At 34.7% G+C, this 26,833-nt stretch overlaps 8 protein-coding genes across 13 annotated transcripts; 4 read left to right on the top strand and 4 right to left on the bottom strand.

Annotated features, from left to right (window-relative positions):
• The first annotated feature begins 2,672 nt into the window (after positions 1-2,672).
• On the top strand, positions 2,673-7,280 carry LOC128891892 (general vesicular transport factor p115). Of its 3 annotated transcripts, none has more exons than XM_054151810.1 (12): positions 2,697-3,212; positions 3,420-3,660; positions 3,736-3,992; positions 4,081-4,282; positions 4,354-4,505; positions 4,590-4,780; positions 4,866-5,038; positions 5,139-5,566; positions 5,672-5,852; positions 5,934-6,118; positions 6,238-6,621; positions 6,702-7,280. In XM_054151810.1, exons 1-12 carry the CDS (start codon positions 3,135-3,137, stop codon positions 6,780-6,782), a joined length of 2,553 nt encoding a protein of 850 aa, XP_054007785.1. In that variant the 5' UTR covers positions 2,697-3,134; the 3' UTR covers positions 6,783-7,280. The 3 variants fall into 3 exon arrangements, with proteins under 3 accessions (XP_054007788.1, XP_054007785.1, XP_054007786.1); XM_054151811.1 differs by having other exon boundaries at positions 2,699-3,212; positions 3,432-3,660; XM_054151813.1 differs by lacking the exon at positions 6,702-7,280 and having other exon boundaries at positions 2,673-3,212; positions 5,934-6,123; positions 6,238-6,473.
• LOC128891895 (NADH-ubiquinone oxidoreductase 75 kDa subunit, mitochondrial) lies at positions 7,081-10,723 on the bottom strand. Its single transcript, XM_054151819.1, has 12 exons — positions 10,554-10,723; positions 10,140-10,334; positions 9,936-10,043; positions 9,445-9,810; positions 9,123-9,344; positions 8,913-9,048; positions 8,496-8,848; positions 8,232-8,417; positions 7,977-8,166; positions 7,733-7,908; positions 7,529-7,663; positions 7,081-7,438 (listed from the first exon to the last, which is right to left on the bottom strand). Exons 2-12 carry the CDS (start codon positions 10,296-10,298, stop codon positions 7,289-7,291), a joined length of 2,181 nt encoding a protein of 726 aa, XP_054007794.1. The 5' UTR covers positions 10,299-10,334; positions 10,554-10,723; the 3' UTR covers positions 7,081-7,288.
• Positions 10,724-12,001: 1,278 nt separating this feature from the next.
• Positions 12,002-13,421, top strand: LOC128891901 (elongation factor 1-beta'). Its single transcript, XM_054151832.1, has 3 exons — positions 12,002-12,188; positions 12,692-13,119; positions 13,207-13,421. Exons 1-3 carry the CDS (start codon positions 12,109-12,111, stop codon positions 13,359-13,361), a joined length of 663 nt encoding a protein of 220 aa, XP_054007807.1. The 5' UTR covers positions 12,002-12,108; the 3' UTR covers positions 13,362-13,421.
• A 1,171-nt stretch (positions 13,422-14,592) lies between these two features.
• LOC128891903 (invertebrate-type lysozyme 3-like) lies at positions 14,593-16,338 on the top strand. Its single transcript, XM_054151834.1, has 4 exons — positions 14,593-14,789; positions 15,661-15,852; positions 15,949-16,022; positions 16,092-16,338. The coding sequence occupies exons 1-4, from the start codon at positions 14,729-14,731 to the stop codon at positions 16,230-16,232; spliced, it is 468 nt and encodes a 155-aa protein (XP_054007809.1). The 5' UTR covers positions 14,593-14,728; the 3' UTR covers positions 16,233-16,338.
• On the bottom strand, positions 16,214-19,524 carry LOC128891893 (nucleolar MIF4G domain-containing protein 1 homolog). Its single transcript, XM_054151814.1, has 8 exons — positions 18,942-19,524; positions 18,321-18,811; positions 17,968-18,252; positions 17,700-17,887; positions 17,448-17,623; positions 17,023-17,375; positions 16,820-16,951; positions 16,214-16,750 (listed from the first exon to the last, which is right to left on the bottom strand). Exons 1-8 carry the CDS (start codon positions 19,381-19,383, stop codon positions 16,460-16,462), a joined length of 2,358 nt encoding a protein of 785 aa, XP_054007789.1. The 5' UTR covers positions 19,384-19,524; the 3' UTR covers positions 16,214-16,459.
• A 105-nt stretch (positions 19,525-19,629) lies between these two features.
• Positions 19,630-24,926, bottom strand: LOC128891894 (protein SDA1 homolog). 4 transcript variants are annotated; one of them, XM_054151815.1, is made up of 10 exons: positions 24,787-24,926; positions 24,247-24,341; positions 24,043-24,147; positions 22,281-22,379; positions 21,687-22,202; positions 21,385-21,619; positions 21,166-21,301; positions 20,762-21,083; positions 20,100-20,660; positions 19,630-19,956 (listed from the first exon to the last, which is right to left on the bottom strand). In XM_054151815.1, the coding sequence occupies exons 2-10, from the start codon at positions 24,331-24,333 to the stop codon at positions 19,756-19,758; spliced, it is 2,262 nt and encodes a 753-aa protein (XP_054007790.1). In that variant the 5' UTR covers positions 24,334-24,341; positions 24,787-24,926; the 3' UTR covers positions 19,630-19,755. The 4 variants fall into 4 exon arrangements, with proteins under 4 accessions (XP_054007790.1, XP_054007793.1, XP_054007791.1 ...); XM_054151818.1 differs by lacking the exon at positions 24,787-24,926 and adding an exon at positions 24,532-24,729; XM_054151816.1 differs by lacking the exon at positions 24,787-24,926 and adding an exon at positions 24,444-24,508.
• On the bottom strand, positions 22,392-24,281 carry LOC128891898 (origin recognition complex subunit 5). The gene is made up of 3 exons (XM_054151828.1): positions 24,247-24,281; positions 24,043-24,147; positions 22,392-23,942 (listed from the first exon to the last, which is right to left on the bottom strand). The coding sequence occupies exon 3, from the start codon at positions 23,837-23,839 to the stop codon at positions 22,556-22,558; it is 1,284 nt and encodes a 427-aa protein (XP_054007803.1). The 5' UTR covers positions 23,840-23,942; positions 24,043-24,147; positions 24,247-24,281; the 3' UTR covers positions 22,392-22,555.
• Positions 24,927-24,985: 59 nt separating the features above from the next.
• Positions 24,986-26,792, top strand: LOC128891900 (uncharacterized). The gene is made up of 3 exons (XM_054151831.1): positions 24,986-25,332; positions 25,431-25,689; positions 25,806-26,792. Exons 1-3 carry the CDS (start codon positions 25,174-25,176, stop codon positions 26,588-26,590), a joined length of 1,203 nt encoding a protein of 400 aa, XP_054007806.1. The 5' UTR covers positions 24,986-25,173; the 3' UTR covers positions 26,591-26,792.
• The last annotated feature ends 41 nt before the right edge of the window (positions 26,793-26,833 follow it).

Below are 26,833 nucleotides of genomic sequence, written 5' to 3'. Positions count from 1 at the left end.
CCTGCCTTCTCCACCGCATCATTATTTGTTACTCTCTTTGCCCAATGACTTGTTCTCTACTCTTTTTGCCTTATTTCATACTCCATTCGGTTTCTCGGCTGATGCTGGACTTGAAAATCACCGCCGTTGTCCCCCGTCTATAGATTTCAGTAGGTCTCTTTTACAGAAAAAAAAAGAAGAAAATAAACGCGTTATCTACAAATTAAGATTTTCGTACGTCGTCGATCACAGTTTCTCGTTCGAGTAAAGTGGAAATAATGGTTCGAAAACGCTAAGCAACGCCGATTAAAAAATAAACGAAGCTTACTAGTATACGAGAAAACCTAACCGAGCGAAAAAGTTCTAGATTTTTCGAAACACACGTCGTTATACTTTCCGAAGCTGAAATTGGTAAGCGTCGTTTTACGAACGGTAAATATACGTACAGGAGTGTTTATAATATTTCACGTTCGAGGGATAAACAATTTGGTCCTTCGTTATCGGGAACATGTACGTAATCGTGTTCGATTCAGAAAAACAACCGTTTCGGTGTACGCGAGCGTGTAACGTGCGTTTTCTAATCTCCGAATGTACGTACAATCTCGAAAATAAAACACGTTCATTGGTATTCGCGATGAATGAAATTCAATCGAGAGTCGGGAGGCATTTTAATTAGTGGAGTAACGATTCGATATCGAAATACGCGATGTACTTAAAAAAAAAAAAAAAAAAACGAACTAGATTAAACGGAACGGTTCTCGCGTGTATGAAAAGAGACGGACTGCAGGGAAACGAAGGGTACAACGAAAAAAGGGGGGAAAGCAACGTAATGGGGAAACGAGAAAACAAGATTTATATGACCAAGTGGCAGAATAACAACGAAAGAGGAAAAGAGGGAAGAAGCAAGAATGAAAGGAGAGAGGATCGGGCACGTAATCGCATAAGAGAACAGAGGGACGATAGTACATTGACGAAAACGCTGACTATATTTAGTTACGTTTAGTTTACGTGACACGAGAAGGGTAAAGAGCAGGACAGAGCGAAAGGCGGAATCGTAGGAAAATCAAAGGAAGGCGTCTCTCACGAACACGAGCGATACAGTATTTCTATTCTATTTTAGATCGCGAAATTAGATATGACGTGTCTTTGATCATCCTCGAATTATTATCGATCCATACATAAAAATTGGGCAGATACGGTCTCTCGGTTTATGAGTAATTGGCCCTTGGCTTGTTATCTCTGACGACAATTTATAACTACATTGAAATTACTCCGGCGATAGTTCGTAATGAATACACAACAACACGATGACATAACGATTACAAATATTTCGTAAGCTGATTTCTGACAATTGTCACGTATTCGTTTGTAAAAAAAAATATTAACTATACTCGGAGCACTCTGTTTTTCTTTTCACGTTTATTCTTAACATTTCAAATCGAAAAGTAGATTTTCCAAAACTTGATATTAATTATTATAGATAGATAGAGTTTGCGTACCTATACATATCATTTTGTTGTTGTAGTCGTTTACTATTATTTCGTCGAGTTTGGAAATAATACGTGATTATTCCTATATTATTTTCTTGGTATCTACACTTACTCATTTCAAATGGAAAAGTAGATTTCCAAAAACTTGATATTAATTATTATAGATAGATAGAGTTTGTGTGCCTATACGAAAGTACATATCATTTTTGTTGTTGTAGTCGTTTACTATTATTTCGTCGATTTGGGAAATAATATATGATTATTCGTATATTATTTTCTTGGTATCTACTCGATAAAAATAAAATATACAGAAAATTGATTAATGTTCTATTACGTGTTTCGTTCTCGATATACTACGAGTGATTTAAAATTTGAAACACAATCTACCTAAGACCGATGCGTGACTTACAGAAAAGTGTGTAAAAATAGAACTCGCAACATGTGCGATACGATTGTTATTATCATGATATATATTATGTATATTATGTATACCAATGCGTTGCGTTTTCACGCATGTTTATGAAAAAATGTCTTCTCCCTTCAGGCAGTTTCAATAGATAACTCGTATCCTCGTTGGTAAAATTCCTATCAAAAGAAAGGTTCGACTAACAATAAATGCGATTAGTCGATGTTAAGAAAACGATTGCTCAAATTTTACAGGAATTCATTCTTCACAACATTTCGAATTTTCTGTAGCTATGGTATGATGATGCAATAACAACGGAAATTGATTAGGCTTTTCTTACGTCAGATTCGTCGCAAGATTATTGATTTTGCCTATTGCATCATTTTTGTACCTCTATGCCTGTAAACAATCTGTAATGTACAGTCGAATTTCAATTTAATAAAACAATATAATTTGCTCCCCTTACTCCCTACTGTTCCACGAAAGAAAATGGGCGAATTCTTCGTTGAATTTACGATAAATTAACCTCCTGCCTCCTGTCTTTTGTCTAGGCTGTAATCAACAAATGTTCTTAACATGTTCTTATTTTTAATACTGTTACGTAAAGTAGTCGAGAACGTGAAAAACTCAAGTTGCACGTGTATTTTCAGATTTTCATAATTTTTTCACGTATTCGCGTACCTTACACGGAACACCGTCAATTTTTATAACGACTAGCTCTTATTGGAAATAGTTAGAAAATTCGAAAGTAATGCACGATATTTTCGTTCTTCGACAATGAAAATGATCAGATCAAATATATTTATCATACATAAACAGTCGTACGTACTTTAATACCGAAATGTTATTCGACTGATAAATTAACAAATAATCGATTTTTTTCATCCAAGCTTGTTATTCTACACGTCAAATGAATTCTTCTTGAGACAAAATAATCAAATTTGTTTCGGAGCACCGCTGAAATAAACTAAATTCGAACGTTGAAAACGTTATCGATAGCAAAATTTCAAGATTAGAATTAGAATTAGAACATATACTGCTTTCGGTAAAATAATCGTTCGAGGTTATAAGGTATATGGTTATCAGGTTATGGTATAGTGTATAGTGATAGTGAACGTTTGCGTTCTCACCGCCCCCTACTAAACATCGATTCTTGAGTTAACTTCGGATAATGGATAACCGAAAATGATCTCGACAACGTCGAATGACGTGTAGTGGTTTAGTATACAACAATATACAACTATTACGTTGTTAACAAGATGGAATACTTCAAAAGTAGTTTGAAGTTTGTTTTAGGTGTTACACCTGCGGAGAACGAGCCATCAGGCGCCGATACGGTATTTTCAATTTTCTAATCATTTATCGTCACGTTTGCGTTTTCACACTTGTAACACATGGCACTTGTCATTTGTGAGATATTCAATGTAAAATAAATCGACTACAAATTGTACGGTTATAACAAATCCTAATATTTATCGATACGTTGAAATTTTTATCCTTTTTATTCTATTTATCATCCTTTTCTCTAACTCTTTTCATTGGAGCAATCGGCGCAGGTAGAACGATTGGTAGACAGATTACAATCGTCCACATTATTAAATGATAGACGGGATGCTTGTCGAGCACTCAAAGCACTTTCCCGTACGTATCGTGTCGAGGTGGGAGCTCAAGGGATGCATGCGTTGAGACAGATTCTGGAGGTGGATAGAACCGATTCTGAAATTATCGGTTTAGCATTAGATACTCTTTGTAATATAACCGATCCTAAAACATTCGAAGAAGAAGGTAATCTATGTAGTTCTACGTACAATTTTGTTTGAATAAATTCAAGTGCATGTCGTATCATTCTGTTTCTTTTAGCGGAGAAGCTTGACGCTGTAAACAAAGTAGGAGAACAATTCACAGAAATATTTATTAAAAATTCGGATAACGTAGGATTAGTTTTAACGCTGTTGGAAGAATTTGACTTTCATGTCAGATGGCCGGCGCTAAAGTTACTGATGCATTTATTAACCAATAGACCGAAAGACATACAAGAAATAATTTTAGTCAGTCCGATGGGTGTTTCTAAATTAATGGATCTCCTTGGCGATAGCAGAGAAGTCATACGAAATGATGTATGTATGTTGTTACAAGATGGAACAATAAGATTTATATTTGTTAATATCTTGGATAGAAGCTGAAACTTGCTTGATAATGTCGTAGGTCCTGTTGCTTCTAATTCAGTTAACAAAGGGCAATGCAAATATTCAAAAAATTGTTGCATTTGAAAATGCGTTTGATCGCATCTTCGACGTTATCGCACAGGAGGGTAACGCGGAGGGAGGTATCGTAGTGGAAGATTGTCTGCTGCTTATGTTAAACCTTTTAAGGGGTAATATAAGTAATCAAAATTTTTTTAAAGAAGGTAAGACATTTTCGTGTAAATGAAAATACCAAACTTACGACCGACGACAAATTTTCATCGTCTCACCACAGGTAATTACATTCAAAAGCTCACTCCGATGTTCCAAATACCACCGGAAACTGATGATAGCCCTCTAAGCGGATGGAGTCCGCAAAAGGTATCGAATGTTCATTGCATGGTACAAGTAATTCGTGCATTGGTAGCCCCAAGTGGCCCTGCTCAGGTAAGCGCAAGAATATATATTTTGTACAAATTTCTTGTGCTTGTATTTCATCGAGAGTCATTGTTACCAAAAATTTATTCGAAGGCTGTAGCAACTTGTCAACGGATCATGAGAGCCTGTGGCTTACTGCAAGCTCTATGTAATATTTTAATGGCCAGTGGTGTGCCTGCAGATGTACTGACAGAGACAATTAATACAGTAGCTGAAGTTATCAGAGGAAATAGCAATAATCAAGAATTTATAGCAGGAGTAATGGCACCTAGTAACCCACCTCGGTAATGTTACAGTTATATACACATCTTAAATCAGTAGAAAAAAGTTACGCGTTAAGATTCTCTCGAAACGCATCTCATTTTCCAGACCTGCAATCGTAGTTTTACTTATGTCTATGGTAAATGAGAAACAACCATTTGTCTTAAGATGTTCCGTTCTCTACTGTTTTCAATGTTTTTTGTATAAAAACGAGGTGGGACAAAATCAGCTTATTCAGACTTTACTGCCGCAAGGAAACGAGATGCAATCTTTGACAACAGGTTTGTGAAAAGTTATATTACCGTGTCCAATGTATAGATTTTGTTCTTACCGTAATGCATAACAAGAACAAGAAATATTTTACAACTATAATATTGCTAGGACAATTGTTATGCGGAGGTTTATTCACCCCGGATTCTTTATCGAATTGGTTTTCCGCCGTGGCGTTATCTCATGCATTGATCGACGATAGCACACAGAAGGAACAACTGTTGCGCGTACTTCTCGCGACTAATATCGGGAAGCCACCAGTGACCTTGATGCAACAATGCGTCATATTGCTGCAGCAAGGCAATAAAACGCAATGCAAATTAGGTCTTTTAATGCTGCTTTGCAGATGGACCGCTCATTGTCCAGCCGCTGTTAAATCGTTCTTGCTTATCGATTCTTCTGTAGCTTATTTAACTGCTCTGTTATCGTCGCAGGAGAATAACGATGACCTGCAAGAAACTTTGCTACAAAGTATGTGCGCCATACTCATTGGATTGTGTATACACTTCAATGACGACAGTGTTTCTAATTATACAAAGGTATAATTTAATGAGTATAAAAAAATAAGGATCTCTTTACGAGACGCTAAATAGTGAACAATATAAACATGTTCGTATATAGGCTATATTGTACTTCTTTTCCAGGAAAAATTATGTAATTTAATCGAGAATAGAATAGGATTAGAAAGATTTCAAGATGCTATCGGTGGTCTCGTCAGACATGAAGTATATTCTAGAACGTTAAAACATCCACAGCCATCGGCCAAGAATCCTTCCGAGCTGTTACTGGACCATGAATTCTGTAGATTATCGAAAGCGTTAGAGGGTAACTATATCGCTAACATCCATTGCGTTTAATGATATAGAGGATAAGGAATTTGAACTTAATCACATTACGTATTTTTAGGTGTGATTACGAAGTCTGTTTTAGACGGGAGTAGTTCGCACCATAAAAGTCAAAATTCACTACCGACACCACCAGATTCCGTTTTGGTAGCGCAATATAAAGAAGTTATTCGAGAGCAAGATTTACAAATAGAGAAACTTAATCAAATTACGGAATTACTTGTTAAGGAAAAACATGAACTCGAAGTACGGTACAATATAGTACAGTGCAGTACAGTAGATATTAATGAACCAAGTTCACGGATAAAATTTCATTAATCATAGTTAAGTATTTATAGCATTCTGATTGTCGGTTAATTTTACAGATACAGGTTCATGATCTTCGGTCGACGGTTAGTCATTTAAAGGATCAAAATTTAGTACTACGGGCAACACAGAGTAATGGAAGATCGGAAGAAACAGAATATTATAATGCGGTAAACAGTGAAGATTCTGCGAAAGAATTAGAGAAATGTCGAAGTATTATTGCAGAACTCGAAAACCGTTTGGCGGAATGCACGTCAACGGTAAAGGAATATAAACAGAAACTCGAAGAAGAAAACGAGACTGACTTTGAACGTAAATTGCAAAAAAAATCCGAAGAATTGGAAGCACTGAAAAAAGAACAAGAAGATCTCTTGGAACTTCTAACCGATCAAGAGAGCAAACTTACGATGTACAAGGAAAGATTAGCAGCATTGGGTGAAAAGGTAAATTTTTGTTAAAGTATACGTCTGAAATAATGTTGAATAGGAGATATGGTTTATAATTCCTGTATATCTTCCATTAGGTTGAAACAGATGAAAGTTCTGTCGAATTAGACACGGACGATCAACCAGAATCAAGCAATTCGGTAGAACGAATAAATTAACATAACCTTCAAAACTAAGAATTCTTGTAGTATTAATGACAATGAAAAGATTTTAATTTCGTGTATTCCTCCTTTTTTGTTAATCTTAATCTTTCCATGGGCCCTACAGCAACAAATTGAAACTAATATCAATGATCCGTTAACAATCCCAATTCAGTAGAGGTATTAAATAAAGTTGTATATCATATCTGAATATGACGCGAGCGAGCGAGCGTGCGAGAGAGAGAGAATGAATCAAGCTAACAATGATAATCTACTTGAAGGGATATTTTTACGCTGATTCAGTCAACATCGAATTAATATCTCGATATTCCTTTATATTAATACTTGATTTTTGTATTCTGTTAAGTTAGTACGTATCACATCGTTTAACATAATAGTTATAAGAGGTACTTTCATTTTTTTATGCGTAATAAAATAAAAGTACCATACTTGGAATAGTTTCTCATGTACTATTATGTATCTATCATAATACAAAGTCCTATTTACATTTTCTGATTAGTCGTTTACATGGTACTTTCTCGTTGCCTGATGACTGCTTGCACACACTTGGCCATAGTAGGCGAAGCGCGGGATATCGCATCCGTCATGAAAAAATTATCCAACGTCTTTTGTTTAACGTCTAATGCATTGGACGCTAAGGATACGTTAGACTCCTATATAAGAAATCGGTATAAATTGATTTTGTACTACATTATCGCGTCGCCGCTTAATCGTTATTTAAATTTACATGCACATGTACGTACCTTCGATAATTCTAACGACTGAGCGAAATAATTAGCCGGTTCCACATTACCGTATCTAACTAAATGCGGTGCAATTTCTTCAAGTCTCGTCCTTACTTCCGCCAAGTTGTCATAAGGTAAACAAACTCCGCAGATCTATGGAAACATTTAATTAACTACATATTCGCGAATGGTACATGAGTATTTAAAAACATTCACAATTACCTCGGAAAGAGCCCGAATAATTTTCCAATCGGGTCGTGCCAAACCTGGGGGTGTAATCGCAGCACAAGTTTGTTGAGCACGACCTTCGGTATTTACGTACGTTGCCACTTTTTCAGTGTACGCAGCACCAGGAAGTACAACGTCTGCAATCGCGGCTCCTTCGTCGCCGTGGCTACCTGAAACATTAGTCGAAAACATACATAGGCGTTTTACAAATAAAAAGCTAAATGTGTTTTGCATATACCTATGTATACGATAAAAGTATTCGAAAAATCTTCTTTCTTTATATTTGCATCATCGGCTCCCAATAGAAACAGAACTTTTGGTTGCAGCTGCTTCACGTCCTCGACCGTCGAAGAATAACCAATGTCTAAAGCAGCCACTTGTGACGCATTCGTATGCAAAACATTCAGTACTTTCCATCCTTCGGAAGACTAAAATAAAGAGCAAATCTCTTTGTATGATGATGATGTACACGATAAGACGATTTCTTTTTTACCTTCGAGTTTTCTCCCAGGCTCTCTGCCAACAATTGTGTTTCGGACATAATTTTTGCTCCATCCTTTCTGCTCAACTGTTCAACGCCCAAAATGATCAGAGGTTTTTTAGCAGCTTTTAAAGTACTCGCAAATGGATGAGATCCATTCCTTAATTGTGTTATAATATCCGGAGACTCGCCTAAATGCTAGAATATAAATAAAACTCTTTACGCACAGAAAAAATCAATAATAATGATATCAGATTATTAAATGGAAGTAATTACCTCGTGATCATACGTTAAATCTACGTCTGTTCCGATTAGAGCGATAGTCTGTTCACCGTGAATGTACCCTTTCCTTAAACGAGTATTTACCAACGGTGCTTCGTATCTTGGATTTGTACCGATCAATAATACGACATCAGCTTCCTCGACTGCAGCAATTGTGTTATTCAATAAATAATTACTTCTCAAATCGATACCTGCGCCACTTTTTGGAAAGCTTTGTTCTGTCGCGAGACATTCACTGCCAAGTTTGTTTACCAAGTCCTTCAATGCTACAAGGGATTCAGCATCGGCCAGTTTTCCAGCAAGCGCTGCACACTTATTCGCGGCTACACCCTGTACAGCTTTGGCAACTGAAAAAGTGTTTTATTATAATCTATCAAAATATGTTACTTAAAACAACATTACAACATATACCTGTTACAAGAGCATCTTCCCATTCAACAGCTTCCAACTTTCCATTGATTTTTATCATGGGAGTTATGAGCCTTTGACGCTTAAGTCCGTCATAAGAGAAACGCGCTTTATCCGATAGCCACTCTTCGTTTATTTCCTACACATTATTGCTTATTGTTGTTAAGGGTTACGAACACTCCTTAAATGGCAATTACCGATAACTATACTAACTTCGTTCACCCTTGGTAAAATTCTCAAAACTTCACCTGTTCTATGCGATACAACTATATTACTACCAACAGCGTCGAGGATGTCAATGCTATCTGTGCGACGTGTTTCCCATGGACGAGCAACAAAAGCATACGGTTTACTGGTTAATGCTCCCACAGGACACAGGTCGATGATGTTACCCGATAATTCAGAGAGGAACATCTTCTCTACGTAAGTTCCTACCTATCGGAAATAAATTGAAGAAATATAACGTAAGCGATTAAGAGAACTAAGATATACCCGACTAAATATTAAATCGAGTCGAATAAATTGTTAAACGTACTTGCATATCGTTTCCACGACCTGTAGTCCCCAAATCGTCGATACCAGCTACTTCGGACGCAAAACGAATACACCTTGTACAATGAATACAACGTGTCATAACTGTTTTTACCAAAGGTCCGATATCCTTGTCTTCTACTGCTCTTTTACCGCTATAATTAATATCGACAAATCTACTCCGATCGTTGCCAAACGCCATACTTTGATCTTGTAAATCGCACTCGCCACCTTGATCGCAGATCGGACAATCCAAAGGATGATTTACCAATAAGAACTCCATGACACCTTCTCGAGCTTTACGAGTTAAATCAGAGTTGGTCTTCACCCTCCAGCCTTTCATTACGGGCATAGCGCATGCTGCGACGGGCTAAGCATATTCATAGAAGAATACACGTATGTACATATATATTAGCCATATAATTTTATCGTTGTTCGCTCATATCATTTATATCGTATCATGTATAATGGTCATAAGAAAAATAAGAAATATACCTTAACTTGTTTTTCAATCTCCACCAGACACATTCTACAATTTCCTGCGACAGCTAAACGTTCGTGATAACAAAATCTGGGTATCTCCACTCCGACCTTTGCGGCTGCCTAAAAAAAATGACAAATACAAATGCATCTAAATTCTATTTACGGATGTAAAGATAGTTGAAATTTGGTAAAAGTAGTAATGACAGTAATTTTTACCTGCAAAACAGTTGTTCCTGGTGGAACTTGGACAGGTTTGTCATCTATGAATACTTCTACCAATTCCTGTTGTAGTTTGGATGATGTATGCAGTCCCACAGCAAAAGGTCTACCATTTTGTAATCCTGTAGACAGTCTTATCACCGGGAGCCTCAACATTTTGGCTCGTTTACCCTTTTTCGCGTCGATATTACGCTGTTATGTAAGAAAAAGTCATAGCTGAAGCTTCGACCAACAAATCGAACGTAACCTAATTTTATGTCAATCGATAGATCCGCAATCCTATTCTATCAACGTTCGTAGAATAAACAGACTAAAGAATGAAATTATCTTAACTATTTATACAAAGCAACTCTACACACAGTAATTTCTGGCTTAGAATATTTAGTTTGACTTTATTTAATCTAAAATTACCAAAACTTTTCCCCGTCAGCCGGATTCCTTCCAAAACTCAGCAATGCCCAGCAATGCCCAGCAATGCCTAGGACTAATTGTAAGGGCAGGCAGTCGACAAGATCGATCAAAAATAGGTCTGGTTACTGCTTAATTTCAAGCATTGGCATTGGCAAAGCATCGCATGTCCAACAATGGCTAATTTCCGAACAAACCTATACCAGAAATAAATAAATCTCGTATAAATAATTATTTGGCTGCGTAAGATGGATAAATTGCACGTATTAATATAGATTTCGTTCTTTCTCGAACACGAGTACCATTTCACTGTATTTCGTAATGTTCCTTTATACATGTATCGAATAATGAGGTAAGTTACACGACTATAAGTGGTGTAATCAGCAATTCCGTAATCCTAATACTAAAATTTTAGTATTTTAAATTTTAGTATAGTTAAAAGACCGATACTTTCTTTTAAATGCTACATAATATCAGACTAAGATTAATTGGTATTTCTAGTTTTTCAAAAAAAGTAACCTACGAAATTAAATGAAATTACAATCAAAGGTATTTCTGGCGGTAAAATCAACGAGAAACTTGTTCATCTCCATTTACGTCACTGCAACGCGAATATAATTTTGAACAGGCTCGATATACAGGGTGTCCCAAAAATGTTGTAACACCTTGAAAGAGTTGGTTCGGGGGATGATTTGAAACAACTTTTTCCTTAGCGAAAATGTTGTCCGAGGCTTCGTTGAGGAGATATTAACGGAAAACACTGACCAATCAGAACGCGAGTATGCCGATGGAGCACTGGCGGTAGCGAAGGCTATGTGATAAGCGGCCGCGCTTGTACGCGAACAAGCGACTCGACGTGCATCGAAGGACATTGGACACGACCGCTTAGCTCGTAGCCTTCGCTACCGTGGCCGCGCCAACGGTATACGCGCGCTCTGATTGGCCAGTGTTTTCCGTTAATATCTCCTCAACGAAGACTCGGACAACATTTTCGCTAAGGAAAAAGTTGTTTCAAATCACCTCCCGAATCACCCCTTTCAATGTGTTACAATATTTTTGGGACACCCTGTATACGAAACAATCTGTAGATAGATAATACGTCAAACAATATCAAAAGTATACGTATTTTACAACAAAATCGGCATGTAACATACAATAACATTAAAATTTTCCTCAAGGAAAGTGAAGGAGTAGTACAAAATGAAAAATACCTCTTCAATGTTCAAATAAAAAATATTTTAACGATGTTCGTGTTAAAGCGATGACTAAGAATGCAGACGTTCGATATTGCAACGACTGCAATGATAGCAACGATTGGAATGATTGTAACGATAAAACAGTTTCGCAATTTAGAACATATGTCTTAGCCAACTAGTTATTTTTTTTTTTATTTCCCGGTTGTAACGTACCGGAATGACGTCACGTTCCTACGAAGCAACGAATCATCAACTTTTCGCCACATGTAGCTTTCTCTTCCGGCGACTAGTCTGGGTAAACCGAGGGTATTTCGTTATCGTCGGCTCCTATCAAATACTTTCTTTACACCTGTATTTTCGCGATGGCTATTGGTGACCTTAAGACGGATAAAGGTGTCAAAGATTTGAATTCTTATTTAGCGGATCGTAGTTATATTGAAGGGTAAGTCTATTTTTGTCATCGTGGAATTTGATCGCTACACACGTTCTCGACTTGTCGGCATCTTCGAGGAATCTATCCTTTTCTCTTCTTCTATCGGTTAACGTCTTCGAACAAAATAAACTTTTATGTTGTGACAATCTCGATGTCGCTTGGCATTTTCTCTTTTGCCGGTACGTTTTAACATTTCGTCGTGATCATCTGTTCGTTTGGTTAATATTTTTACACATGTTTTCAACCTTAAATTACCGATCCATATGTCCATCGAAAATGTGAATGAAAGTGACGCTTATTATTAAGAATATCTATTGTCTATTAATTTGCCATTTCTATTTTTGTAAATATTGTACACAGATACTCGTAGTACACCGTATTATTTATGATTATTGTCATATTCGTGACACTTAACCAAAAGATTAATTTTGATGTTTCACTGAATACTTTCTTTTAATATAAACACTTTGGGTTAAGTAAGCTAGTCGACTAATAAACATAATTTTTTCAAGGTGGCAACCTACTCAAGCAGATGTGGCAGTTTTAGAAGCTTTAGGGAAAACCCCTACATCTTCGAATCCACATGTTTTACGATGGTATAATCACATCAAATCGTACGATTTGAAGACACTTCCGGGGGAAAAAACAGCACCTATTCTCTCGTGTAGCGACAGCCCTAGTACCGTAGAAGTAGTCAAAGATAAAGACGAAGACGATGATGTGGACCTTTTTGGATCGGACGAAGAGGAAGATGCGGAGGCTGTAAGAATCAGAGAGGAAAGATTAAAAGCATACGCGGAGAAGAAGTCTAAGAAACCGGCGCTTATCGCTAAATCTAGTCTCGTATTGGATGTTAAACCATGGGGAGACGATACAGACATGAAGGCCATGGAGGATGCTGTCAGATCTATCGAAATGGATGGATTAGTTTGGGGAGCTTGTAAGTCAACTTTTCTTTATCCATTTAAACTATGCTTTTCAAAGTCACAAACGTTTTATATGTAATTAAAACTGATTATGTTTTCAGCTAAACTGGTTGCCGTCGGTTATGGTATTCATAAATTCAGAATAATGTGCGTCATAGAAGACGATAAAGTATCCGTGGACTTACTGGTGGAACAAATTGAAAGTTTTGAAGAATTAGTTCAATCCGTTGATATCGAGTCGTTCAATAAAATATAAATGACTGTTTATGCCCGTTACTTTTAATATAAACTTAATAAATAATAATCATTGTTTGTATATATAATTTGTTACTGGACGATCCTGAAGAATTACTAATGCAACTTCAGTGGTAATATACTAGCGAAGCTTTAAACAGTGTGTTTATTTGAATGCTTCTACCTTGGCATTAGGAACACGTCGAGTTTCGATTTCTTAAATTTTAAATGAAGTTTGAATGAATATAGACTTAATCTATATATTTAGTTTTTATAATTATTAACTATTTAGTTTATCAATGCATAATTTCCTATTTAATGCCAAGCAATCGGTAATCTATCGCTGATCTTTTCTAAGAATTTCTAATTTGCCATATTATTTAAATGTATAGAATATAACTACGGTAGGAAATACCGTAGATATACGTACAGGAGAAGCAACTATATCGACAGCATTATCGTGTTCTCTCGTTTAAGTTTAAAATGCAGTTTCAGCATAGGCTCCCCATCCTGAATAAACATAGCGCTTACAAAAAATCAAAACTAATCGTAGTGTACCGTTAATGGTTACAAAATTTCATAAAGAAATAGACGGCCATTGATCGACAAACGAGAAACTAGATTCGAACTGACCTCGGTTACGTTAATTACCATATTAATTATGGATAAAGAATGCGACCCAGAAGAAGTGTGAATAGGAGTGATACATGACTAACGAATGAAACTAGATTCGATCTAATCGAATCTTGTTACACGGTTCTCAGAAATGTTAAACCTGTTCGGTTTGTGTTTATGTCTGTATCATGTCTGAACTTGGATTGTTTAAATGACACTTGGCGATTCACGAATAAAAGCTATACAACAATGTAACATTTCAGAAACGGAAGATAAAGAAGCGAGTCTTTACTCTATAAAGGAGTGGTTCTTTCTTATGTAGCTGCCTTGCCGTGACCTTGAGTTATCTATGAATGCTAAGTCGACATTAAAATACATGGCGTGGCTCGAAATTGTGCGACTCGTTCCATCCTGACATGAAATTTCTACACAATAGATTAATTTAGTCAGAAAAGGACAAAATTCTTTCTTCTTTATTCGCGATGTAGCAAAAACTCCAAAACATACGACTCTTCGTTTTTCGATCGCAATCCTGAAAGAAACACATAGTCCTTGCCACTGACCTCTGGTTAAGTCCCCACTTCTGTAGGCGGTGTACACATTCACCGCCCACTTGTCGCATTCGCTACAACTCTTTTGTATATAAAAGAACGGAAGGATGGAGCATCCAGTGAATCCGTTTCAAGTATCGCGAGGGAATTCCCAAATATTAAGCACACGACGAGTTCCAAGAAAATTTGTTCGTCCGTGATATAAAGCGCAGATAGTGGAAAAATGGCCCGTTTGTCCAACATTTTTATTGTTGTGTGTGTATTGCCGGTAATCCTAATTTACGGTGAGTAAACATATATTCCACATATTTTTTCCTAAAATATTATTTCTCTGTGATTGCGTTTCGCTCGAATATCACGGATCAAATCGATCGAATAATCATCCGTTATAGACAATTTACTATTTACACATGGTCTGTAACAATCGATTACCAACAATTAACGAATAGAATAAAGTTTTGTATTTGTTGAGTTTTAAGGATTCCAAGCGTTTTTGTTAAAGAACAACCCGCCATGGGTCTAACAAAAAGATTTACGGGGCACCACGAAACCCAATAACAAAGTTTGAGAAACACTGTTATGGAGGGCACGTTGAACAAACGAAGGTCGCGAATACATAAATTCTTACACAAAGTTTTTATTCATCTTTTAGTCGAATTAAATTTCGTTCATCTTTGATATCCATTTAATTGCAATGTATCTCAAACTAGTTATAAATAACATTATCATATCATCAGACTGCTATTTCTTATCAAATTAGTTCAGTTCAGTTCAGTTCAGTGTGGTAACAATTTTTTTTATAGACTTAGATTGCTTTTAACATTTCGAACGTTAGGTCTATTCTACAGATGCAGTATGTAGACGGTATAGTTCAAGTTGTCCTTTTTGTTAGCTTGAAATCCGGTTTTCTATATCTATAAGCATAATATTAGGATCGAAACTATAGGTGTAACGAACAAGTTCAAGGATATCCAGTCGAGATATTAAAAGAAGATCCCGATCCTGATAGTAATAAAAATACTCATCATTATTTTAGTCGATTCTGTGAAATGTCTCTATGCATTCGTTTATTTTCCTCTTTCGTTCCCAATCCTCGTAATTTTTCAGAAAAATACCGAACGATAATATTAAGAGTAATTCCCTTTTTTTACACAGGACAAACCCAATTGCCAGGGGGTGGTGTAGCGATATCGAAAACTTGTTTCGGTTGCATATGCGAAGCTGCTTCTGGATGCAATGTCACAGTGGGTTGCGATGAATCTGTTTGCGGACCATTTCGTATAACGTGGAGCTACTGGGCCGATAGCGGAAAGCCAACACTCCAGGGTTCGAATCAGGACAATGACGGTTAGTGTGCTGTGGATGTCGAATAGTCGATGCATGTCACACGTGATAGTGTTAGCTTTTGTTTCATACAAATATTTGTCCTTTTTTTTCACTTAGCGTATTCACGATGCGTGAACGATCCATACTGCGCGGCTCGTTCTGTACAAGGCTACATGGATAAGTTTGCCCAAGTAAGTTTTCGAATAAATACATATAAATGTATAATTATCTTTTCATCTAATTGTTTTCCTCGCTTATAGGATTGTAACGGAGACGGTGTCATCAATTGCGACGACTTCCTTCGCATTCATCGACTCGGTGGATACGGATGTAGCGGTCCTCTAAACTCAAACTACGAAAGTACTTACAAGTTATGCATGAAAACATTCGAAAATGTTTAATTAACAAACAACGAAATATAAACGTTGACGTATCAAAGCATATTACATGTATTCTTATTATTACGAAATTGCATAATATTTGAATAAACCGTAAAATATTCTTCAACGTTATTCTATTTAACTCTTCCGGGGGGGCCCGCCCCCGTTTCTCTTCCCCTTTTAAGCGCTGAAGGAGAGAGAGGAAAGGAAAGAAAGGAAAGACGAGTATTTATTATATTTTACTAATTTCAAAATATGACTTTGGATCCTTCTGAAATTAGTATTTTATCTATTAATTCAGCTCTCCTCTTCAACATAATTTCTTTGTCGTCCATCATTCCAGTCGAATCGATATTTTTAATTAAAAAACAATTGATAAATAAGCGAAGACTTTCCCTGAAAGTTTGTAACTGAGGGGAAACGGATATTTTATTAAACACGTCTAGACAAGCCTGTTCATTTTTGTGCAATAGGATACCTAGTATGGTTTGTCTAACGAATTTCATGGTTTGTTTGTCTAATTCTGTGAATTCGATAACCTAGAATAAAATTGGACAAGAACTCGTTATACATTCTTAATAAAACGTAATGTAAAATATCCAACTTACTTTTAAAATTGACAAAGGCAGACACTTTTCGATAAATAAATAAGCAAAAAATCGCGCCAGATTATTTAACTGTCTACTTCCATATGTTCCTAGCGTTTTCAGTTTATCCCATAAAGCGTACTGTATGGTCAGCTAAAATATTATCGACAATTAATACTTCTACATACGTGAGCGTGCACAATTAGAAAATCGGATAGTTATACCTGATATTTTCGGTTATATTCGCATAGTTTTTGGGCCAATACCGCATAATAAGGATTGAATTTGTTTTCCTGTAAGCAGCAATGCATTAAAACATTTATAATTTCTTCTCCTTGCTGATCCTTTAAACCGAGGTGATGAAGTTTTTCGAAAGCGTCCAAGTAGTCCTCGGCAGTCATAAGAATGCAAAAAATATTTTTCCTTGTATAGGTATTCATCCTTTGCTTCTGCGCTAGTTCCAGTATTTTCTTTCCAAAGTTAAGCGTATTCTTTTCTTTCGTTCTTTCCTGATCGTTCACGGTGTTTGATCCCGACCAAGCCGAACCAATGATCCACCATTTTCCATTTTCATCGGCTACGATAATAAATAACTGAATACAAGCTCCTAAACTTTCTATTGTAACTGCGAAGAAATAATATCACTTACCGCGTAACAAATCCTCTAGAGACACATTGAATTGCGTTACAGTATTACCTTTACGTATCACGCTTTTTATAATCTTTTTCAAATGTTCCGCATGCGACGGATCGTATTGCGGTATTTTATTAACGTTATTATTCTTTATTGCTAACAAAACGTCCAACATATATTTAACTCTTGAACTAAATAATAACAATATTTTTTAAATGAAATATTTCTAGTAGCCTTTACCGTTGAAACAGTACCGTTGAAACTTACCTCTCTCCAGTACCCTGGCTAGCCTTTTGTTGTAAATTTTGTATAAATTCTTTCAGAGCAATTGGATCATCCTTCCGAAGTGGAAATCCTACTGTTTTTAGTATAAGCAATATCAATTCGATTTCTTTTTCAGTGAATTTAATCATAAGTTTATTGAGTATCTGATAGAGAAGCTTATGTCCGTATACCTGTATTAAATTTAATTAAAAAAAAGAAATCATAGTTCAAAGTCTATTTTAATTCATGATTCATTATTAGAATGTTGTACCTTAAAGTTATATAGATGAGCAATCATGAGTATCACATTATCCAGTTCCTTGTTTTCTACATCCTGCGTCGCTTCCATCGTTTCGACAAATTTTTTAACGAGTTTTTCTAAAAAGTGAGCACCCACTTCGACGCCAACGTTAGCATGTAGGATAGCGATCAACATCATATGCTCGCAAATGAGACGATCAGGTGTAAGTATACGTCCAACTAAAGCTTCAAACGTCAAATTTAATAACATATGATTCATATCATAACGACTGTGAGCCATATACATTTCTTCTATCTGCAACATGTAAATGATATATTAAACAATTTCATTATTTTTATACCTCTGCTTTAAAATATAATTACCTGATTAGCTATAGTATGAATATTATGTTCTGCAACTCTGTTTAAACATCCTTTCAATTGTTTTTTTAAAGTATGCAATTTTTGACTATCCATATTAACACTATCCACGTTAATTCGTGCTGCTGGAGGTAAGTATCTTTTAATTTCGTTTATAACATTACCATCCTTATCCCTTTTTCTTCCATAGATATCTTCCCATAGGTCTTCATCTTTAACATTAGTATCTACAGACTCATCATCGACCTTATTTATTTCTAAATCGCTACTGTCGCTTAAATTATCTTCAATTATAGAAGCAGAGCTATTACTAGTGTTTTCATTTTCATTGCACTCATATAATTCGTTATCAACTTGTGTATTTTCTATTGGAGTTCCCTCGACAGCCATTGTCAAATCTTCTTCAAAGTCATTATTAATCTCATTTTCTAGCTTCTCTCTCTCTGTTTCCACCATGCATTTCCTGTCATCTTCTAAACAAAAATTCAAAATATCTGTTCTTGTGTTAAAGAAATATCCTTGAATTATATTAATATTTTGTACTCTTTTCCTAAATATAACCATATCCAAATGACTGCTGTTAATTAGAATACACATAGTTATTCAATAAAATGAAAAGGATACAATCCAATCCATCTGCTACAAAAGATTTAGGGATCGACTTCTTCTTTCTTTTATTCAGTTTCAATTGCTTTTCCAATTTCTTGATGATTTTATCTTCTTTCAAATTTTCTTCCTTAAGTAATTCCTTCTTTTTGTTATTCTTTCTACGTTCTAAATTCTGTTGTTTCCTTTTCCTAATAGATTTCTGTTGCAAATCAATAGTCTTGTCAGTAGTGTGGTCATCGCTATTCTCATTTTCATCTATTGTACGTGTCTTTAAATTTTCGTCGTCACGCGTACGTGAAACATTAAATTCACTTTTATTTTGAAAATAAATTGCTCTATTTATTTTCTTTTGCTTCCTGACTTCTTTACGCAGTTGTTTGCGTGATTTCTCTACTAATTTTGAGCTCGAATGTTTCTTTCTCTTACCATTCGATGTAAACCGTTTAAACGAGCCCATTTTTTATTACAATGAAATAGATTAAATGAATTTTTATGAAACTTGTAGAAACATTGATATTTAAGGTTTCATACTATTGTTTGTATGAACATATATTTTAATAGGTTATCTTTCATTTTGTGCATCTAGTAACGCCATCGGTGGGAAAACGGCTAAGTTTCTAGTGAAAACAGTTCCTTTTTTTACTGCTAGATGGCACCACTAAATCTAATAATGTGGGGGGGGGGAGATGGACTAAATATTAAATTCAACACATTCATAAACAATATAATTTGATTTTACATATAATTCAATGTTCACCCTCTTATGTACATACACAGTCTCACACATACATGTACTTATACATACGTACACATGCTCACACATCTGTAGTTACTTCATCCTCTTTTGCTTTAATAAATGATTTCTCAAAGCAATCTGTTTTTCCTTGAAAGATCGTTTTACTTTTCCTTTTACTTTGTGCTTCAACATTTGAAAAGCTTTCATTTTCTTCTTTTCGCGATTCGTTGTACTACAAAGCGGATTTTGACGACCATCTTTGTAACCAAATCTTTCTCTTCCCTCTTGACCTTTCTGTAAAAGAAAACAAACAGAAATGTAAATCAACAAAGATATATATTTTTCTGCATTTTGTCCTATTCTCGCAACTATGTGATCAAGTAACTATAATTTGAGGAATCAGTCGCATTGAATTGTATAATAAAATTAAAACGAACCTTTACAGATTCGATACGAGCTTGCTTGTCGTGTTTTCGTTTTTTATAAATGTTTTCAATATCCGTTAATTTGACAAAATCACTACGTTCGTTGTCAATTGGGTGAGGCCTCTTTGTGCCGCGTTTAGCATACGTTACTTGTCGCTTTGCTAGTGCCATATCTATTTTTACGAAGTCTTCATCGGTTAATAACCGTTCCGTAGATATCAGGGATGCTTTTCCTTTCTCTTCTGCCGTTGCCACCTGTGTTTTTTCAAATTTCAAATCCTCCTGCTTTTTCATTTTCAGTTTCTTCCGTTCAATTTTGCTCATCTTTTTATTTATTTCTTGATTTTGTGCACTGTCGACCTCTCTTGTATCTACAATCTCTGCTTTCGACTCATCGTGTTCGTTTGCTCCATCATCTTTCTCTTTTTGAAATGATGCAGAAGTGTCATTATCATTATCATCACCATCACCATCACCATCACCATCACCATCACCATCGTCATCGTCATTTTCATCAGCAATGCTCTTTTCGTCACTACTATGACTTACATCAACCCATTCATCATCGCTATCCTATATCAAAGATTTTAAGATTGCCATGTCTTCTTTATAAACCCGATCAATCATAAACAAAAATAAATTGTATGTTATTTAACGATAGTTTCATCACTCACGTCATTTTCGGAGTCAATCTCAAAAGTTTCCTCAGACTTGTCTAATTTATTGTCAAGCAAAATTTCAGCACCAGGAACAAAATCATTGGCAGATATTTGTCCATATTTTGGAACTGCCAAAGTAATAGTTGCCTCTGTAGGCCGTCCTCTGTCCTTTTTATGTAGTAGCTCTGGTATCGTAGATCTAAATAAACCAATCAAAGAACGTGCAGCCATCATTACGCTACGTTCTTTGTAATGCTTGTATCGTGCTAAATCTTGCAATAAATCTGCATTCATGACCAAAGGACACCGCACGCATATTTCTCGAATGGCATTCAAACTGCAATTAGTAATTTATATGAAATGAACTAAGTTTTTTCTAAAACTATCAACTCGCCGCTACTTTGCTTGCTACAACATACCCAATAGCCATAACGTCGGCAGAATTTCGTTCCGTAACAAAATTGTTTGCCAGAGTTTTCAAAACAGGTTCCAATACATCAGGAGGTACGAGCTCGTGAGATGACTGGGCGACGAATTGTAAAAGTTTTGTTACCTCTAAGTCCATTACAGTTGACCAATTATTATAGTTTACTTAATTCTAATAATAACAACAATACTTCTATAATAAACAAATTTACCTCTTTGATGTGGTTGTAGAAATCTTTGTAGGTACGGATAAAAGTTTAATAGAAATAAATTATGCAAACCGATAAGTCTAGAGATTACATCTAAAGTTAGCAGTTTAATTTCAAATCTATCGTTATTTTTTTCCAATTGTTTAAACAGTTTCTCCGCAAAGCCTTGCGGATCGTGAATCAAATGTAACGCTGAGAAATTAAATCCTGGCGCTTTCGAAGCTTTCTTTTTAGACTTCTATAATATTAAAAGTTAAATATGCATTAGAAGAGTAATGTAACATTGTTACCTTGATCTGACTTACCGCCAACAACTGCTTCGCTTTCGCTAATTGTTTCTCGCGTTTCTTTGTCTTTTTATTTACTCTATTAGCCATTACAATTTCTTTAATGTTTGGCTCGCTATCGCTATCGCTATCGTCATCTTTTTCTTCTATCAAAGTTGTTCCTACAAAGAACTTTAAGCAAGCGACCATAACTTTTGTTGTTTTAGCAAAACATCCTGTTGCTAGAACATTTACGGTTTTTGCATCGTTCCAAATATTTTTATTGTACAATTCGATCATAATATCTGCAGACATTTTTGCGGCTCTAACATTAGAATCTTTCAACATGGAAAACATAAAGTTTTGAAGAGTTGTATTAAGCTTTGCATTCTTTTGTTTAGCATTAACATTTTTAATGTCAGCGATAATATGCGCTTGAAGAAATTGTCGCAGATTTTTATCCTGGCATCTTAAGAGTTGAAAGAATAAACTAAGAAGTACAGTGGGTTCCAAAAGAGATTTGTTACGAAGCTGAATCAAGGCTTTGCAAAATGTCTACAAAAAAAGACCGATTAGTATAATTCAGAAACAAATAACTAAATCTGGTAATAGTTTGTTTAGCTCTACACTTACTAATCGCATTTCATTGTCAAGCACCGCATTATATGCCTGTAGTACATCGATAATTTCCTGGGGAAATGATTCTAAAGCATTTGGATAACAGTGTGCCACCTGTATCAAAATAATAAAATTATTCTACAATCGCTCAATCAAAAAAAAAAAGAAAATATTTACAAATTGTAACTTTTTATTTGTTAGAAATCAATAAATAGATACAAAAGTGAATAATAATTTGCACGCTAATAACTTATTTATACAATAAATGTTTGATCAAAAGTATTCTTAATTTAATGCATAATATTGTACATGTAATTCTGAATACCGAATCCAACAGTCTTAGCTATAACCAGAATGAAATCGTAGGATACGCAACACTTAAGTTTAGGTTCATCCAAGTTATAATTTCCCACGGTAGTTAATAAACCAAGTTGACACATCGATGGAATTTGTGCAAGTAAACTGGCATTTATATCGACTTTTTCATCGAGAATTGCGCAAAAAATTGCGAGCATTCTAGATACTGGAAAATTCGATGGCCCATTCTGGATGCTTAATTTTGTCACGTTCTTTTTACTAATAGCTTTTCTTTTCTTCTTCATTTTTTGTTTTGCAAACAAATGTTTATCTTCTTTTGCGGGATTATACGAAGCAAGATACGAAGCGATCAGTATGTATTTTGCATAATACGGTAATTCAAAACTTAACGCCAATTTAGTTGTCGATTCAATTTCATTAGAAAACTGATTATTTCTTGCAAAATCTTCACATGAAACTCGTAGATAAATAACTTCTAAATTTGCCTTAAAAACTGCAGAAATATTTCTCCACAGTATAGCAGTGTCAACTTCCTTAATTCCATCGGTTTCTATGGGTTGTACATATTTAGAAAAATTTAGCTTGGCCATGTAGTTAAGTTCGTTAAGATCTCTGCAGAACCGAAAGAATACAGAAAGAAATAAGTTTAAGTAGTTTTTGTAAAACGTGTCTTCGTAATTGCACGACTTGCACGAAAGTAATATTTCGGCGAATTCATTTCTCACGTATTGTGGAAAATGAACTTTAATCGGTTCGTACATACCGACTTTTACGCGAAACTTTTCCCATACTATGCCACCTATAAATATTACACAGACATTAACATCTGATAGCTCTTTCAATCTGGAGAATGCAGGTAATAAATGAGCATTGTTGTCCCTTAATTTCTCACATTTATCGAATACTATAACAATCGGGCGACTATCCTTCAACGAAACTTCTTTAAGACTAATTATAAAATCTATAATATTGTCGCATCTATGTTCTAATTTGGTATTGCTTGCAAGATCGCTCAAAATATAATTAAATATGTGTTTACTATTCACGTGTTCGATACAGTTAATTATAGCGGTATTGTATTTTAAGTACGAAAGCATATTTTCTACTACTAAAGATTTTCCGGTAGCTACATGACCATAAACAAATATACTATAAGGCATCGGTTCATCCGAGTAACCAATCAATGAATAAAGTTGATTTATAACGCTTTTCCGACACAGAATCTTCCCTTCTATGGATTGCAAATATTTTTCCATGTTTACTATTCTTAAAAATTCCTTAATAGTAGACAATTGTAACAATGTTATTACGTGGCAACTGCTTGCCGAGACTTTTACTCGTATATTTTGCTTATTATACCTGGAAGAGAAAGACCTTATCTTCTAGTATTTTAGGATCTCGTAAGATGAGAATGATATGGGTTATGTATACTTTTTTTTTGTAAAGCTAAAATATTTACCTGTGCCAAGAAGGTGACTATTTCATCGAGACTCTTGTTGAATTTGTTAGGCGATAGACAAAACACCTCCAAAGTAGACTTATAATGTTGTTGTTGTTGAAGAAACTGTAAGAAAATATACATGTAACGAAGCTGTACGAATGTAAATTAATTTACAATAATAATACAAAAAAACTATATAAAGTATTAGGATAAATGACTTACTTCTTCCTTGTAAGACTCTGGATCCCGTTTGATAAGATTTTGCAGTTGTGGAAGATTTTCCGGCAATTGATTATTATGTCTCACCATCGTTTAACCTACACATATTGAACATTGAAAAATATTTTATTCGGTACACGAAGCAAAATATATGTAATTAATAAATGTAATCATAATTCTATATTATATTAATGGTAAACCTTTAAATAATCCATTCAGAAAATCAAATACTTAACAATATTATTTTATAACGATCAAGAAACTCGATTATGATTATGCACAACTAACCTAAAAATTTTATTATTGGTACATCTACCGAACACGTGGATAATACAATTTAACGAACAACTATTGTATCATTTGTAAATCTAAAAACAGTTTGATAACAGAATCTACTTAACAAATATATATACAGTTTCAATTCAATTTGGTTTCATATATCTCAATAATTACTTTCATTTGTAAATTGCTGAGAATAAAAAATATGCAACTATTTTATAAAAACATAATAGAGAGAATAATATAAATATATGTGTTACGTACCATTTAAAATGTTCTGATAAGATTGTTATTTTACACAACAATACAATTATAAAGTTAGATGGATAAATTTTACCGCGTTTTATTCGATAAGGTAACGATACTGTACTGACTGCACAGTAACTGCACTGTACTCAACTGTACTGCAATCTGCAATCATCTGCAATTGGCTGCAATTGCCTGCAGTTGTCTACAGTAGTTGTGCTGCACTTGTACTAAACACATACAAAATTGTACAACAAATACAAAACGAAACGTTAAATTAGTGATTATTATCCAAAGACAAGAAACAGAAGTATAGATGTACCTTTCGAAAACTACATGATGTATCAGGTAATGCATGGATTTTCAGAAAGGAATAATAACGATTGCAAGTGACAGTTGAAATAAATGGGGTCCGATAGCGAAGTACCCGAAGATGAGGAAGAAATTCTTGTATACGTGGAATTTGAAGGACTCGTCGACGATAATGTATTTAGCGAAGAACAATTGCAATTGGATATGATTGGTATAGACACAGATCATCCGATAATGCAAATCAATGGGAAAGTAATTATATAATGCATATTTACATATTTTATATATTTTATATATACATAAAATAAAAGCATTCTGGTACGATGTACTGATAATGTTAACCATTTTAGTTTTATGAAGGTACTTATGAAGATGTTTGCGGTACTTATATGTTTTTTATGAAGAGTGACAATTCCACGGTAGAAGATCCTGTCTTCGATGTCCCCTCGAATTTAAAATATTTTGGTAAAACTAGAAAGTTTCTAAAGATGCAAAGAATTTTTCTAAAACCTAGAACTGAAGTTCTCGGTGATTCTAAGCATCCTAAATGTATTCCTAATTTGAATACGGTTAAAGAGGCTGGAGTACCTGGTCGATATCAAACAGAAGGTATAACTAGCTATTAATTTTTTTTAAGCCAAAAGGACTATATTTTTAATAAAATTTATATTTTTATACAAATAATAAAATTTGGTTGAAACTATAAAATAGTTTTTGTTTTATAGCTCTTTCTTTTTGGAAGACTTTGCGCAACAATAGATTACATGCATTGCAATCGTATTTAGAAAAACAACGAATAAGACAACAGAAAAAATCTCAAGGTTTAACATTAGAATCTGAATCCGACGAAGATAATCCTTTCGCCGTGTATAGACACAAAGAAGAACTCGATAAAACAAACGAACCCGAAGACGTTCGCTATCGATCGGAAGAAGAGTCGAGTTATTGCGATGACGAGCTCTACTCTAAATTTAAGTTTCCTAAAGGAATTGCCAATGAAACTATAGATACAGCTGAAGATAGTTGCGAGAAAAATCTCAAGGAACTTGAGAATTTATTAGAATCTGAATCATCGATCGTAAAAGATGGTGGTAGTTCCTCAGTTAGATCCGTAAAGGCGTATAAAACTAGGACATTTCGAAAGAAAAACACTGGCAAAGCTATACAAAGAATAAAAAATAAAAAAACACAAATCTCGTTAAAAGATAAAAATATATCGCTTGATAAAAAAGATAGAGAATCTTTAAATATGAAAGAGACATTGGATGAAATGAATAGATCCGATAATACTGAAACTTTAGATACGTTAGATATTGCAAAAGATGAAAATGAAGCGTTAATTGACGAGCATGAAGCTAAGTTAATTGAAAAGTCTGAAGCGGAAATTAATCAAGCAGATTCTACTAATTGCAAAACTGTAAAACTACTTAAGCGAGAAGCAAAGATGAAAGAGATTTTGGAAAAGTTGAAAGCAATGGCAAAAGAACATACAAACGCAACCAAAGATTAATATAAATGTACGTTCACTAAATTTTTATATCCAAATGTATGTATTAGTTTTACTTGCCAACAATTTTTATTTTTTTCATACCTCATCTATTAATTTTTTCTTAATTAATGTCACATGGACAAATTCTAATGGTTATTAAATGTAAATTTATTTACTTTTTTGTATGTATTCTTTTAATTAAATTCTTTTGTAAAGTGAACAATTTTTGCTTCCTTTATTGAAAATGCTACAGACAATACTTTA

Source organism: Hylaeus anthracinus, unplaced genomic scaffold (assembly GCF_026225885.1).
Source record: "Hylaeus anthracinus isolate JK02 unplaced genomic scaffold, UHH_iyHylAnth1.0_haploid 12002, whole genome shotgun sequence".
NCBI classification, from domain to species: Eukaryota; Metazoa; Arthropoda; class Insecta; order Hymenoptera; family Colletidae; genus Hylaeus; species Hylaeus anthracinus.
Note: the sequence above shows the minus strand (reverse complement) of the source record. Positions and strands in the feature narration are given on the sequence as shown.

What these genes read in the sequence shown, in the direction of transcription:
- LOC128891898 (XM_054151828.1), bottom strand. Translation starts at nt 23,839, where the DNA reads ATGGAAAAATATTTGCAATCCATAGAAGGGAAGATTCTGTGTCGGAAA.
- LOC128891901 (XM_054151832.1), top strand. Translation starts at nt 12,109, where the DNA reads ATGGCTATTGGTGACCTTAAGACGGATAAAGGTGTCAAAGATTTGAAT. An exon ending in GATCGTAGTTATATTGAAGG is followed by an intron (nt 12,189 to 12,691) that starts GTAAGTCTATTT and finishes AATTTTTTCAAG; the next exon opens with GTGGCAACCTACTCAAGCAG. An exon ending in TGGATTAGTTTGGGGAGCTT is followed by an intron (nt 13,120 to 13,206) that starts GTAAGTCAACTT and finishes TTATGTTTTCAG; the next exon opens with CTAAACTGGTTGCCGTCGGT.
- LOC128891895 (XM_054151819.1), bottom strand. Translation starts at nt 10,298, where the DNA reads ATGTTGAGGCTCCCGGTGATAAGACTGTCTACAGGATTACAAAATGGT. An exon ending in GGAAGATGCTCTTGTAACAG is followed by an intron (nt 8,849 to 8,912) that starts GTATATGTTGTA and finishes ACACTTTTTCAG; the next exon opens with TTGCCAAAGCTGTACAGGGT. An exon ending in GCCTGGGAGAAAACTCGAAG is followed by an intron (nt 8,167 to 8,231) that starts GTAAAAAAGAAA and finishes TCTTTATTTTAG; the next exon opens with TCTTCCGAAGGATGGAAAGT.
- LOC128891894 (XM_054151815.1), bottom strand. Translation starts at nt 24,333, where the DNA reads ATGGTGAGACATAATAATCAATTGCCGGAAAATCTTCCACAACTGCAA. An exon ending in CAGAGTCTTACAAGGAAGAA is followed by an intron (nt 24,148 to 24,246) that starts GTAAGTCATTTA and finishes ATTTTCTTACAG; the next exon opens with TTTCTTCAACAACAACAACA. An exon ending in CTCGTATCGAATCTGTAAAG is followed by an intron (nt 19,957 to 20,099) that starts GTTCGTTTTAAT and finishes TTTCTTTTACAG; the next exon opens with AAAGGTCAAGAGGGAAGAGA.
- LOC128891900 (XM_054151831.1), top strand. Translation starts at nt 25,174, where the DNA reads ATGGGGTCCGATAGCGAAGTACCCGAAGATGAGGAAGAAATTCTTGTA. An exon ending in TAATGCAAATCAATGGGAAA is followed by an intron (nt 25,333 to 25,430) that starts GTAATTATATAA and finishes TAACCATTTTAG; the next exon opens with TTTTATGAAGGTACTTATGA. An exon ending in TGGTCGATATCAAACAGAAG is followed by an intron (nt 25,690 to 25,805) that starts GTATAACTAGCT and finishes TTTGTTTTATAG; the next exon opens with CTCTTTCTTTTTGGAAGACT.
- LOC128891893 (XM_054151814.1), bottom strand. Translation starts at nt 19,383, where the DNA reads ATGGGCTCGTTTAAACGGTTTACATCGAATGGTAAGAGAAAGAAACAT. An exon ending in TGTAGCAGATGGATTGGATT is followed by an intron (nt 18,812 to 18,941) that starts GTATCCTTTTCA and finishes ACACAAGAACAG; the next exon opens with ATATTTTGAATTTTTGTTTA. An exon ending in AGCCAGGGTACTGGAGAGAG is followed by an intron (nt 17,624 to 17,699) that starts GTAAGTTTCAAC and finishes GTTATTATTTAG; the next exon opens with TTCAAGAGTTAAATATATGT.
- LOC128891903 (XM_054151834.1), top strand. Translation starts at nt 14,729, where the DNA reads ATGGCCCGTTTGTCCAACATTTTTATTGTTGTGTGTGTATTGCCGGTA. An exon ending in TTCGAATCAGGACAATGACG is followed by an intron (nt 15,853 to 15,948) that starts GTTAGTGTGCTG and finishes TTTTTCACTTAG; the next exon opens with CGTATTCACGATGCGTGAAC. An exon ending in ACATGGATAAGTTTGCCCAA is followed by an intron (nt 16,023 to 16,091) that starts GTAAGTTTTCGA and finishes CCTCGCTTATAG; the next exon opens with GATTGTAACGGAGACGGTGT.
- LOC128891892 (XM_054151810.1), top strand. Translation starts at nt 3,135, where the DNA reads ATGGAATACTTCAAAAGTAGTTTGAAGTTTGTTTTAGGTGTTACACCT. An exon ending in GCACCTAGTAACCCACCTCG is followed by an intron (nt 4,781 to 4,865) that starts GTAATGTTACAG and finishes CTCATTTTCCAG; the next exon opens with ACCTGCAATCGTAGTTTTAC. An exon ending in ATTATCGAAAGCGTTAGAGG is followed by an intron (nt 5,853 to 5,933) that starts GTAACTATATCG and finishes ACGTATTTTTAG; the next exon opens with GTGTGATTACGAAGTCTGTT.